Source organism: Rattus norvegicus, chromosome X (assembly GCF_036323735.1).
Source record: "Rattus norvegicus strain BN/NHsdMcwi chromosome X, GRCr8, whole genome shotgun sequence".
In the NCBI taxonomy this organism is placed as follows: Eukaryota; Metazoa; Chordata; class Mammalia; order Rodentia; family Muridae; genus Rattus; species Rattus norvegicus.
In genome coordinates, this window is record NC_086039.1 from 81,837,997 (window position 1) to 81,852,551 (window position 14,555).

At 39.5% G+C, this 14,555-nt stretch overlaps 1 protein-coding gene across 5 annotated transcripts in view; it reads left to right on the plus strand.

The window, feature by feature from the left end:
- The first annotated feature begins 486 nt into the window (after positions 1-486).
- The window catches only part of Zfp711 (zinc finger protein 711), a 33,285-nt gene continuing 19,216 nt past the window's right edge, over positions 487-14,555 (plus strand). For 2 of the 5 annotated variants that reach the window (XM_017602345.3, XM_063279891.1), the window contains exons 1-4: positions 487-857; positions 2,616-2,734; positions 3,600-3,853; positions 4,208-4,312. In XM_017602345.3, coding sequence (XP_017457834.1) covers positions 4,234-4,312 — 79 coding nt within the window. In that variant the 5' untranslated portion in view covers positions 487-857; positions 2,616-2,734; positions 3,600-3,853; positions 4,208-4,233. The remainder of the gene's footprint in view (positions 858-2,615; positions 2,735-3,599; positions 3,854-4,207; positions 4,313-14,555) is intronic. The other 3 variants (XM_039100220.2, XM_002730265.6, NM_001401122.1) reach the window with 3 other exon arrangements.

Below are 14,555 nucleotides of genomic sequence, written 5' to 3' on the forward strand. Positions count from 1 at the left end.
CGTGTCTTATTCTGGAATTATTCAGTGGTCACTTCATTTAGTTCCCCTGCCTACCGTTTTATTTTGCGTTTTTAAAAACTTTGTGTGTCAAATTAACTCCATTATAAAAGTAATGGAGGGTGAATGGAGGCAACCCGCAAATCATATCGGTGTAATCGGTGGACTGGCAATGACTCTGTGGTCTACAGGGTGGGATGTGTACACGACACACAGAGCGGTAGAGGTAGAGTTTTAAATGACAACTAATATGTATTAGAGGAGAGAGAGAGAGAGAGAGAGAGAGAGAGAGAGAGAGAGAGAGAGAGAGAGAGAGAGAGAGAGAGAGAGAGAGAGAGAGAGAGTTTTAAATGACATCTAATAGCTACTAGAGGTTCAGCGAGTGGTCATTTCGCTTTTCCCTCTTTTCATCCCATTTGGGAAACCTGGAAAACAAAATCTTCCCACGGAAACTCCTCAGGGACGTCCCAAGATCGGAGCTTGCGCACTCGGACTCCACCGGCGGTGCAGCCTTCACTGCGAGTCCGCGGGGTCTCCTTGCACGAACCCAGCGCGGGCTCCACGGTCGGCGTGGCGCGCGCGTGCGCGCGGTCCCCCTTTGGCCCCCTACCCTGCAGCAAGGGTAGCGTGACGTAATGCAACCTCAGCATGTAGGAGCGCTATAAAGCGGGACGAGGCGGCGCGCCTCTCAGACGCAGAGTAGCTCGTGATTGGCTCGAGCTGCGGAACCTCGGAATCCCGAACGCCAGGACCTTCCAGGTCCACGGCTGCCGCCCCCCGCGGCAGTTGAGAGCGCGGCCTCCGACTGACTGGAGGCGGGGAAGGCGGTGTTGGCTGCAGCCCCGGGGCGGCGGTGACAGGTAAGGAGACTCCTGAGGAGAAACTCGGGAGCGGCGGCTCTGCCACGCTCAGCGTGTCTCGGTGAGGGGAGAGGCTCCCACCCAGCGTCTCGGGGAGGGCGAAGGGAACAATGGAAGTGGCGTCTAGTCCCCGAGCTTCACCTCTGCCTCCGGAGCCCCGGCTTCCTTCTCCTCCGCCACCAGAGGCCAGGGAAAGGTTGGGAAGTGAGGGTCTCCTCCTCAGTCAGCCCTCTCCTCCCCTAGCTTGGAGCCCCAGGGGGAAGCTAGAGCCGTCGTTGTGGCCGTCGGTGGTTTAGGGTGACAGGAAAATGGCGGAAAACAAAACGGTGGAGAGTGCGGCGTCCCCTTGGCATTTTCTCTCGGCGACCCCCCACCCCCCACCCCCCACCCTCTCCATGTTCCACTCGTCCGCGCCCCACGTCGTTGCAGCCGCTCGCGGCGGGGCGGCGGTTGACGGGAGCCTTCGGCACGCCCGAGGGCTAGCAGGCTCCGCCGCTCAAGTGGCCCGGGGCCGGGCGTAGGAGGGAGCGGGGCTCTGGAGCCGTCAGAGCCGGGTTGTGTGGGGGGTGCCGTGTGCGGCAACAGTCGCTTCAGTCTTATCACCACCATTTTGCTTGGTGGCCGGCTCCCATGTACAGCGGGGCTGCCGGAGAGAGGGGCGGTGAGCCGGCTGGGCGGCGCGGGGCGGGGGCAGTGCCGGTGACCGCTGCGCCGCTGGGGAGCGGGAGGGCGCCGCGGGGGACGCCTCCTAGGCTGGGTCTCAGCGCTCCGCTGCGAACGCTCGCCGGCTCGCTCGCTGGCTCTCTTGTTCTTGTTCGCTGGAACATCAGTCCGCTGGGCGACAGCGGAGAGGGCACGTGTGTGCGTTCTGCTGGAAATGATTGAAACTTGGCACGGTCGTGGGAAAGGGAGACTTCTGCGGGAAGAGTGCAGCGTCCAAAGCTGCAATATTGCTACTTGCCAGGGCTCCTTTGTCTATCTCCGCAAATACTACTTTCCCATTCTCTTGCCCAGCCGCCTTACCATCATTTCTCTTCTATCCCTCGCCCTGTTGACAGCACGGAGAAGCTCGCTCCCCAACAAGCTGTGTAGAGGAGACACAGGAGAGTAAAATTTGATTTTTGTGTTTTCTGCTTCCCGTGCATTGATAGAAGGGTGTTTACTTGAAGTGTACTTGCTTGGTTTATCTCGGTTCGATAAGAGTCTGTGGTACTCTTGAGAAGGCTGAGAAGCTTAGCTATCTATTGGTTATTAAATACCATACTGCTGTTCCCTTACGTTATTATTGATCTTATTGAAACTTGCTGTATGTGAAAAAGTATTCCACTTTATTTCTTTGCTATTTGAACAGTGTGGTACTTCCCATAATACTTGTCTTGCCTTGTATGTTGTAATCTTTACACTTCATTGAGTGCTAGGGCAGATTTTTCTGTGTGGATTTGGCCAAGATAAACCTTGCTCTTAGTTGTTCTTTACTTTCCAAAATAAGTTGTTTTATAAAAACCCAATTTAAAGAAGATTTTAGCTTAGCCAAGCAATTGAAGGCTAAATGTAATAATTTTTTTATATAGTAGTACTTATTTTGGGGGATGTCTGGTGGCACCTCCTTGGTTGCTTTTTAGATAAACACAGATTTGAGCATGTCAGCTTTTTGAAATCTCACCTTACAAGTTGAAGAGTAAAGAAAAACATTCTTAAGCTGTATAAGAGATTTGGTTAAAAATGTCTTGAAGTATCTAATTTCCATTTCCATAATAGGTAAAGACCGTTTTCCCAAGGAAAATGCATAGTTTTGAAGGAAAAAAATAAGAAATTTTGCAAAGTTTACTTTAGAATCCATAAGAAAACCTACAGTTTCTTCAGCTCACTTGTAAAAGGTGATTAACAAATTATTCTTTCCTTCAGTAATTACATAAAAAGTTAAACCACAGAATGGCATTTATAATTGTTGCATTAGTTATCTGATAAAGAATGCAAATGATACAATTTTAGTCCACATAGTATAGTCTTAAGTCTCAAAAATAAATAATTGTGGTATTTTTATTTAAATATAAGGATATACAATTTAATTAATGTGAACTTCATTGGCCTTTTGTCCTCATCTTGGATGACTGCAAGTCAGAAAGCATACTAATTTGAAAGAAAGGCAAAATACAGCTAAGAAGTCTCTTCCAATAATTTTGCTCTCACACAGTTTGCCTAATTATCTTGATACTTAGACATAATTATCCACTGATAATAGCATATTCTCTGTGTCCAAAGTATACAGCTCAAATATTTAATAAAGAGAACTCCAAATTCTTCTGCCTGTTCCGTGGCTGTTGCTTTACAGCAGCAGGAGGAAAAGCTTAGCATGCCCTAGTATTTAAGAACTTATTTTGTGTGTCCTTGGTCTAAAATTTTCATTAAGGACATACCTTTGTGTGGTATGGGTCAATATAACAAACACCTCTGAGTAACAGTAAGATAAATACATCTACAAATACACACTTTTTTATTGTTTGATTAGAATCTTTTGTTGCTAGGGTAATGCACATCAGATATGCAATTATAAGTAATATATTGAGTGACAACCTCTGGCTTTCTCTTGCATATCGCTTGGTTGCCATATTATAAGAATGAAACAGGTTCAGCTATTTAAAAATTTCCATAAGAATAGCATTATTTTATTAACATTACTGAAATATCAGTGTACAATTCTAAATATTTGTATATGGTTGATCTTATCTTTACCATATTTAGGAAGCAGTCATGTTTCATGCGTCCTCAAAACTCTGAGACAAGAGAATGTAGTAGAGTGAGGCCAGAAGTCCTTACTGGTTCAAAGAACTCCGGGGAAACTTGTGATAGAACATTTTGCATTATAAGTAGAACCCCAGGAACCAGAGGTGAATGCAATATCTGCAGAGCTCCGCTGCAGGGCTGATCTGGTTCTGGAAGAAATGGATGAGAGCTACTGGATGAAATTCACTAATACTAAACACCTGAGTCCTCTAGTAATGTATAAATATCACAACTATTAATCTGTTGTCATCTTTTTATTTATTAAGTATAATTTAACTGGACCTCAGTCTTGCAGTTTTGTTCTTTTGCTTGTTTTTTAAGTCATATTCCTATGGCTCTTTACCATAACTGTGCCTCATTTTCTGTTACCTTGGCTTTACATCCACCTGCCCCTTTTACATACGGTTCTCACGTAAAGCATCTGAGCAGTTTTGAATTTTTTCTTTTCTTTTGTAATGAGCTTTGCATACCTGGTTGAAAGGCATATTTTCTATTGTATTTTTTCTCAAAACAACTAACTTGAAATAAATGCATTTAAACTCCTTTTCAACCCATTTATTTTACAGGTCCCTGTGAATGAGCTTTGCTAAGGATGGATTCAGGTGGTGGAAGTCTTGGATTGCACACTTCAGATGCTAGAATGGCTCATACTATGATTATGCAGGATTTTGGTAAAGCATTTTCTTTGTCGTACTTAATTATTGTAAAGTAAGAACATATTAAAAGTAAACTAAGGAATTATGATTACAATTAATTTTTTAACTTGGAAAATAAAATTGTACAGCATTTTTTAAAGGTATAGATAAACAACCTATTTAAGGTTAAATACTTTGTGAGAAGGTTGAAATAAAGACTTTGATTATAAAAGTGGTGTTTTAGTAGAAATGAAAAACTATGCATACGTGCTAAATTGTATCATGTGATTAGTATACATTAGTTTACAGATGTGGAAAATGTTAAAACATGTTAAGTTACATTGTTCACAGTGCTCTAAAGGGAAATGCTTCTGTCAATACAAAAAATTGAGATGATTATAGAGATAAAAGTAAATCATATACTTGGCAGTCATGTTTAGATATCATTTCAAGGTTATTAGCAATAGAATACACTTCTTTTTAAAAAGACTTATTTGTGTGTGTGTGTGTGTGTGTGTCTGTGTCTGTGTCTGTGTGTCTGTGTCTGTCTGTCTGTCTGTCTGTGTTACATGTGAGTAGGTACCCAGATAGTCAATAAGCAGGCATTGAATCTACTGGTGCTAGACATGTGGATTGCTGTGAGATATCTGCATGGGTGCTTAGAACTGAACTCAGGTCCTCTAAAAGCAAGTGCTCTTAAGGATTGAGCAATTTCTCTAGCCCACCTTTTCCCCTAAATAAAGATTCCTTACCTTTATGTCCATTTTTAGTAGCCTTAAGAGAGTAATCATTTTGATGAATATACTAAGACTACATTAATAGTTTAAAAAAAACCCTAAATTTTGGGAAGCTTAGTCTGAGTTTTAGAGGAGATAGAAGTATCCAAATTAACAGAGGCAGGGATGGGATATTAAGAATTGAAGATGAGACAGGAATAAATGAAAATAGAAATAATAAATTGGTGTAAGAACGACACATAGCTTGATGTGGAGTTGATGACACTGAAATCATTGATGAGGGACTAGAACTAGTATTACTTTGCTCAAGTAAGAAAATGCTGCTACTACTCTCAGCATCCTGTAATGTGCCATTTGCTGCACTATTAAGGTTCACAGTAACAAGAATTAGAAGAATTGTATTCTAGTCTTGACAGTGATGTTATTGGCTGAATTACTAATCAACTTTTATAATGAGGAGGCTAAGCTAGTAAGGTCCTCTTCTATGATTATTTGACATTTGTCACAATAATACAGTTGGGTACCTCTAAGGTTGAATTTAGTAAAGATTGAGATGATTTTTAAGGTGATATATGAAGGAGTTATGGGTTTATTCTCCTAAAAGATGAGTGGGTTTTGTTGTTTATGAATGATTAAGAAATGATTTGGGTGGGTAAAAGAAGTACAGGATTGTGATAATTAATCTTTGTTGGAGACATGACAGGTCTGAGAGGATTTTTAGAGGTTATCAAAGCACATGCTTGCATATATCTGTTGGTGTGTTTTTACAGAGGATTGAGTGGGACGAAAGACCCAGCTTACATATGAGCATCACCATCCAACAACAAGGGACCTTAGGACATGTGATAAAATAGGAAGAATAGGGAATCCCTGATACCACAGGCATAGTTTCCTTCTGCTTCCTTTTCTCCATGAGGTTAACTGCTTTGCCCTACTAAATGCTCCCTGCCATGGCATTCAGCCGCTCACTTTAGGCACATAGCAATGGAAACAGGCTGAAATCTTGGAAACTATGAGCTAAAATGAGTCCTTGAAATTCTTCTATCATGTTTAAGTCACTTTAATGAAAAAGGGTGGCAGAAAGAATTACAGGATTGAGACATTATTTTTTTGTTCTTAAAATTGTGGGCTGGAGAGTTGATAGGGTTTAGAATGCTGGAACCAGTTAAGTTTCAACTTAGGTTATAGAATAGACAGATACTTGAATTTTAATATAGTAAATGTTTTTATTTTAAATGTCAAATTTATGACCTTAATGTATTAAGATTTTCCTTTATGTAATATTTTATTTCCTTTTAGTTGCTTAGGAAATAGGAACTATATATTGAAATATGTATGTTTGTATGTATGTATGTATACATACACACATATATTTCTTTTAATTGAGATATGTAATTCAGTTGTTCTCCTTAAAGTTTATTTTATTTAAGATTATTTTGAGGTAGTTATTTTAATTGACTTTGTGTGCGTGCGTGCATGCGTGCGTGCGTGTGTGCATGTGTGTGTGTGTGTGTGTGTATGTGTGTGTGTGTGTTTGTGTGTGCATGCCACATTTATGCTGATACATGTGAAAGCCAGAAAAGGGGGTGTCAGATCCCTTGGAGCTGAAGTTACAGGCAGAAAAAAGCCACCTAAAGTAGATGCTGTAACTGAACTCAGGTCCTGTGAAAAAGCAGCAGGCATTCTTAACCACTGAGCCATCTCTCCAGATTCTATTTTAAAGTTTATAATTACATATTTTGGTACAATTAAAGAATTATGCAGTCTAATTTTAGAAGAACATTTCTTATCCTAGAACTTATAATTTCAAAAAATAATATATATGAAATAAAGTCTCATATATATTAGTAGTTATTACCCACCCATTCTTTTTCAACCAATCCTTAACAACCAGTAATTCAACTTATAGATTCACCTATTCCAAAAACTTCCTATAAATACAATCATGTAATATATGGCCTTTCATGCATAGATTCTTTTACTTTAACACATTTTTCTGTGCTTATAGATAATCATAGTTTTGTTTCCTGCCCCGTTGGTAGATATTTGGGTTGTTGAAATACTTCAGTGCTTTAGATCAATTTTTGTATTTGACTTGAAGCTTTCTATTTTAGGCATGTGTCAGTATGCCAAAGCATACTTGAAACCATAAGATAAACATCAGAGCTTCGGGGTCATTTTCATATATTTATATGTATGTGGCTATATAGTGTATTATGTAGCTATGTAATTTCTATAAATATATAATATATTATGAAAAATTCATTTTGTATATTCCATGTTGTTTAAGGAAGGAGTTAAGAAGATGGGAAATGTTGAGAACTACTTCTAATTTTATTTAGCATTATCATAGTTTTTTGAAGTCTTCTTTTAAAGTGAATTAATAGAGTAAATAAATTTATTTATGCCAGCAAATAGTCTAGAGGTACTGTTTTGTTGTTGTTGTTATATGCCTACTCATGATTGAACTTAGTTATGTTTTTGAAATGATAAACTCTTTTAGGATCCATTTTGTGATTTCTTAAATTGAGGTATGTAAATCAGTGCAGATTGAAGTTTTATACTGTGGTAAGGTTGTTTTCCTTAATTATAGTGAAATCACGAATTGTTAATATGAGCAAAGTTTGCTCACGGATTTGGTTTGTGATGCTGCTTTTCTAAAATATGCTATGTTTCCATCTGTCCCTAGGAAATAGATTTTTAAATCTTTGAAGTTATATAATATAGAAATTTGTATATACAGCCATGCATATAGAGTGTGTCATAAGGTTTCCAAATTCTGTAAGGTTTTCAATTGATACTATGGGATTAATATTATATAGAAAATTAAAAGACCTAATTTAGAGGTTATTAGATTAATTTCTTTTGAAGGATGGTTGGGATTTAAAATAATACTATGTCTTACATAATATTGTTGCTGATATTTGAGTATAGTGTATTGTACTTACAGTCAGTGGCATTGAGTTTTATACTTGTTTGAGATTTTAGTGTCGCAAAGGTCAATGTTGCTTTGAAACTTAAATTGGAAAATGGCCTTAGACAGTGGTCCAAGAAAACAGTGTTAAGAAAGAAATTTTTTTGCTATCACTCTAGTGGAGTGCCAGATAACCTTTGAACAAATAATTTTCATAAAATGGAAAATACTTGCAGTCAGGATTTACTATTAATTACTATGTTTATCTCATTGGTTCACATTTGAAAGATGATAATTATTTGTAATGTTTTAAACTAATAAGATAAATGCTTTAGGCCATTGGGTGCTGCTTAATAAATTTTAAAATAATATTTAAATTAGTTTTATATGCTAGGATTTAAAAATTCTTCTCAAAATATTACTATAATAATGCTCTATTTGCTTAACTTTATAAGTCTCTCTTTTAAAACTTATCTAGGGTAAGAAATGAAAGTTTATGCTTCTAGGTGAGTAGAAGAAGAAGGAGAAAAACCATACAACTCTGAGTCAAAGAATGAATACAGCTAACTTCTCTAAAATACAGTTTCTGGGGGCTAGTGAGATGGTTTAGCAGGTGAAGTACTTGCCTAATTCAATTCCTATAATTCACATAAAGGTTAAAGGAGACAAACTCCAAAAAAGTTCTCCTTGGGGTTCTCCTCCAATTTTATATACACAACAATAATGGATACGTTTTTAAAGGAAAATATGTCTTCTTCATATATAAAATGGAGATAACGCTCATTTATTTTAAGTATTAAATGAGATTATATGGATATGTATATATGTGCTCCCTCACACACATAAGCTAAGGTTGCTTGATCATTATTAGTGCATAATAAATATTACTCATGTATCTGAATAAATAACATTTTAAAGGAATTATCGCTCATATATAGCTGAATTTGTTTTGGAATCTAATAAAGTGTAACAGATTAAGTGATATTGACTTTTTGGGGGGCTAATTGACAATACTCTGCTGTACTCATTAGTTCTTGGTGTAGGTTCTTTAAGATGATTTGGTTCAGATTTAAGAAATATATTTAGGGTAAAAAGGAATATTTATGGCTCATTTTGGCTTAGGTTTGATTGATTTTGACCTACTCTAGGATAGGTGAACATGGAATAATTTCTTTTATTTTCTTAGAATCAGCTGAACCAGGTTAAATCTGAGCATAAGGCAACACTAGCATTATTCTTTTCTTCCTTCTTTCCCCACCACTTAATCAGAAATCAGACCAATCCCCAACAATATCCTGAAATAACTGCGATTTCCTGAATATCAAACCATTGATTTGGGAAAATATTTTATGAAGTAATATTCTTTGCAAATGCATACAGAGAATACCATTATTAGGAATTTAATATGCTTAATATTTAATTTTCTTTGTTAAAGCCATCATATTTCCAGTCTGGATAAATGCAAGATTTGAAACCCTACTCTGTGCTTATCTCTAAAGTTTCTGGAGTACTAAATGACAGAGAACTTTTTTAAAAATTATGTTTAAGGGTTTGGGGATCTAGCTCAGTGGTAGAGCAAGGCCCTGGGTTCGGTCCTCAGCTCCAGAAAAAAAAAAGATGGTGAAAAATAAAAAAAATATGTTTAATCATTTTTCACAGTCATTATCCTCCTCCTGTTATGCCCTCTGATAATTCCTCATCCCATTCCTCCTCCCTTGTCTCCAAAAGGACACCCCACCCACCCTGCCCCATCCCACCCTTCCAGGCCTTCCCACTCCCTGGGGCTTTAAGTCTCTTGAGGGTTAGGTACCACTTCTCTTTCTGAGTCCAGACCCAGCAGTCCTCTGCTCTATATGTGTCCAGACCTTGGAATAGCTCCTGTATGCTGCCTAGTTGGTACTCAGTGTCTGAGAGATCTTTGGCGTCCAGGTTAGTTGAGACTGCTGGTCTTCCAATGGGGATCCTCCTCCTCCATAACTTCTTCCAGCCTTTCCCTAATTCATCCACAGGGGTCAGCAGCTTCTGTTCATTGTTTGGGTGCACATATCTGCATTTGACTCTTTCAGCTGCTTGTTGGGTCTTCGGAGGGCAGTCGTGATAGGCCCCTTTTTCTGAGCACACCATAGCCTCAGTAATAGTGTCAGGCCTTGGGGCCTCCCCTTGATCTGTATCCAGATTTGGGGTTGTCACTGGGCCTCCTTTTCCTCAGGGAAAAGTTCTTTTATTCAGGAACAATTCTGGGTCAGAGGTTTTGACTGTGGGATGGCAACGCTTCATGCCCTGTCTTTCTTCTAGAGGTAGACTCTACAAGTTCTCTTTCCCTGTTGTTGGGCATTTCATCTAAGGTCCCTCCCTTTGAGTTCTAAGAGTTTTTTACCTCCCAGGTTTCTGGTATATTCTAGAGGGTACCCCCACCACCACTTCTACCTCCTGAGGTTGCCTGTTCCCATTCTTTCTGCTGGCTCTTAGGGTTAGAGTTTCACTCATGTCCTATGCCCAATACCTGATCATGTTTCCCCTTTTCCCCCTCACTCTCTCCTCTCCCACCAAGACCCCTCCCTCCCTCTGTCCCCCATGCATATTTTCTTTATCAGTTTTGTAGGGTTATATTTAAGTCTTTACTTTTATTATTTCTGACTTCCCTTTCCTCCCTCCAAACCCTTTCCTACATCATTCCTTGCTCTCTTTCAAATTCATACCTTTTTTATTGATATATATTCCTAATATTTTTCATGTATGTATATTTCTAAATATAGCTTGCTAAGTCTCTGTAATATTACTTGTATATATATTTTCAGGGCTGACTGTTTGGTACTGGGTAAGCAATTGATGTGCTCTTCTTTGAGAGAAAGACTATTTCTCTCCCAGTCTGTGAATATTCCTTAGTTTGCCTATAGCCCCTTGTATAGGGGTAAGGCCTTGTGTCTATTTTGCCATGTCTCTTGTTATGTTCTTTTGATGTAATTTAGGATTTCAGTAAAAATTTAAGAATGTTGAAAAAGATTTAGAATAGCTGTAAGGGAGGTTGGGTGTGTTGGCATGTGCCTGTAATTTCAGAACCCCTGAGGCAAAGTCAGGTCAATCATGAATTCAAGGTCAACCTTGACTACATAGCCAGTTTAAAGCCAGCCTGAACTGCATGAAGCCCTGTCTCAAAAGTCAGTACAATGATAATGATGATCCCAGGATCTCGGTTGAAAAATCGGCCTTTTTCATCCTTAGCCTTTTATCATTGACACTATAAGCTGCTTTTAACTTCCTGATGAACTGGTTATAAATAGCATTGCAAATCTTGATAGCACTATCTTTACATTCTTTCAGATAGTACTTTATCTGAAAGTGTTCATTAGGTCAAAAAGACTATGTACTGGGTCATTTCATGTAGATAATTCATTTTAAGTAGATCTACAAACTCAATTCATTTACTGTACCACCTCAGGGTGGCAGAATTTAAAATTCTTCAGTAAGGGAATTTATACGCTTACAGTATTTACAAAGCACGTGGGACTTGGTGCTTACTATGCTTCTTAAGAGAATAATTAACCTTTCATGCCTCTTTCAAACTTACTAATGTTATCAAGCTAAATTGTATAATGCAAGTAAATCAGGTGTTGGTTGAAAGGTTCTAAAGTTAAGTGATATAGCAATTCTTTTAAGTTAAAGAACTTATGGGACTTCTGTAGTTATATAATCTTCTAATTTGTCATATAATGTATTAACTTACAACAATATCCTGTTGCTTCTATTTTTTTCAAAAATTATAGTCATAGAAAGTGGGAAAAATTAGTATTCATTTCCCCAATGCTAGTATCCTCTATTTAACATTATTAGTACAATACTAAACACAGAATATTAAAGTTTAGATAATTCCTGTTCTTTAAAACTATATACCTCATTCATTTTCTATCATTTGGACATATATTTGTGTGTGAATTTTAATTTTTTTATATCTTGTTTTTAAAATTATTTATTTACATTCCAGCCATTGTCTCCCCTCCCAGTTCTCCCTCACACACAGTTCCTCATCCCATTCCTCCTCCCTCTTACCTGCAACAGGTAGTTTCTCCCTCTCCACTCCCCACCATATTTCCCCTTTTCCTGGGGCCTCAAGTCTCTCTAGGACTAGGTACATCTTCCACTGAGGCCAGACCAGGCAGTCCTCTGCTACATATGTGCCAGGGGCCTCAGACTGGCCCATGTATGCTCTTGGTTGGTGGCTGAGCCTCTGGGAGCTCCCTGGGGTCTGGGTTGGTAGAGACTGCTGGTCTTCCTATGGGGTTACTCATTCCTTTAGCTTCTTCAATCCTTCCCCTAATTCAACCACAGGGGTCACTGACTTCAATTCAATTGTTGGGTGTAAGTCTACTTGTGTCTCAGTCAGAACTGGTAGGGCCTCTCAGAGGACAGCCTTGCTATGCTTCTGTCTGTAAACACAACACAGCATAGTAATAGTGTCAGGCCTTGGTGCACCCCCTCCCCACTCCATGAAATGGAGCTAGTCACTGGACCGCCTTTCCTTAAGTCTCTTCTCCATTTTTGTCTGTGTAGTTCTTTTAGACAGGAACAATTCTGGGTCAGAAATTTTGACTGTGGGTTAATAACCCTATCCTTCCACTTGAGGCCCTGTCTCTGTACTGGAGGTGGACTCTTGGAGTTCCCTCATCCCACTGCTGGGGATTTTGGCTAAGGTCACCTCTACTGAGTCCTGAGAGTCTCTCACCTCCCAAGTCTCTGGTACTTTGTAGAGGATTTCCCCACTTCTCACCCTGGGGCTGCATATTTCCATTTATCCTCCTGCTTCTCTGAGCTTCTCTCATGCCTCCCCCTACCTGATCTTTCCTTTTCCCTTCTACCCCTCCCACTCAGGTCCCTACCTCCCTCTACCTCCTTTAATTATTTTGTTCCCCCTTCTAAGTAGGATTGAAGTAGGCTCACCTGAGGCTTCCTGCTTGTTAAACTTCTTATGGTCTGTGGGTTGTAATCTTAGATATTCTGTACATTTTGGCTAAAATTCAATTATCAGTGAGTGAATACCATGCATGTCCGTTTGGGTCTGGGTTATCTCCTTCAGTATTATATTTTCTGGTTCCATCCATTTACCTGCAAAATTCATCATGTCCTTGTTTTTAATAACCGAATACTATTCCATTGTGCAATGGAACCACCTTTTCTGTAGCCATTCTTCCTTTGAGCGACCTGTGGGTTGTTTTCAGCTTCTGCCTATTACAAATAAGGCTTCTATGGACACAGCAGAACATGTGTCCTTGTGGTGTGGTAGAGCATCTTTTGAGTATATGCCCAGGAATGATATAGCTGGGTGTTCAGGTAGATCTACTTCCAATTATCTGAGGAAACTCCAGATTGATTTCCGGAGTGGTTGTACCAGTTTGCAATCCCACCAACAATGGAAGAGTGTTCCTCTTTCTCCACATCCTCACTAGCATGTGTACTGTCACTGGAGTTTTTGATCTTAGCCATTCTGATGGGTATAAGGTAGAATCACAGGGTTGTTTTGATTTGCATATCTAATGACTAAGGACTTTGAACACTTAAGTATTTCTCAGCCATTGGAGATTTTTCTATTGTGAATTTTCTGATTAGCTCTGTACTCCACTTTTTAAATTGGGTTATTTGGGTTTTGGAGGTTAATTTTTTGAGTTTTTTTTCTCCATCTTTATTAACTTGGGTATTTCTTATTTACATTTCAATTGTTATTTCCTTTCCCTGTTTCCTGGCCAACATCCCCCTAATCCCTCCTACTCCCCTTCTATATGGGCTTCCCCTCCCCACCCTCCCCCCATTCCCACCCTCCCCCCAATAATCACGTTCACTGGGGGTTCAGTCTTGGCAGGACCAAGGGCTTCCCCTTCCACTGGTGCTCTTACTAGGCTATTCATTGCTACCTATGTAGTTAAAGCCCAGGGTCAGTACATGTATAGTCTTTGGGTAGTGGCTTAGTCCCTGGAAGCTCTGGTTGGTTGGCATTGTTGTTCATATGGGGTCTCGAGCCCCTTCAAGCTCTTCCAGGCCTTTCTCTGATTCCTTCAATGGGGGTCCCGTTCTCAGTTCAGTGGTTTGCTGCTGGCATTCGCCTCTGTATTTGCTGTATTCTGCCTGTGTCTCTCAGGAGAGATCTACATCTGGTTTCTGTCGGCCTGCATTTCTTTGCTTCATTCATCTCATCTAGTTTGGTGGCTGTATATGTATGGGCCACATGTGGGGCAGGCTCTGAATGGCCGTTCCTTCAGCCTTTGTTTTAAACTTTGCCTCCATATTCCCTCCCAAGGGTATTCTTGTTCCCCTTTTAAAGGAATGAAGCATTTGCATTTTGGTCATCCTTCTTGAGTTTCATGTGTTCTGTGCATCTAGGGTAATTCAAGCATTTTGGCTAGTATCCGCTTATCAATGAATGCATACCATGTATGTTTTTCTGTGATTGGGCTACCTCACTCAGGATGATATTTTCCAGTTCCATCCATTTGCCTATGAATTTCATAAAGTCATTGTTTTTGATAGTGGAGATAATAGTCCTCTATTGGATGTAGGGTTAGTGAAGATTTTTTCCCAATCCATAGGTTGTCCTATTGCCTGTTTGTTTTTTGTTTTTTGTTTTTTTTTGTTTTTTTTT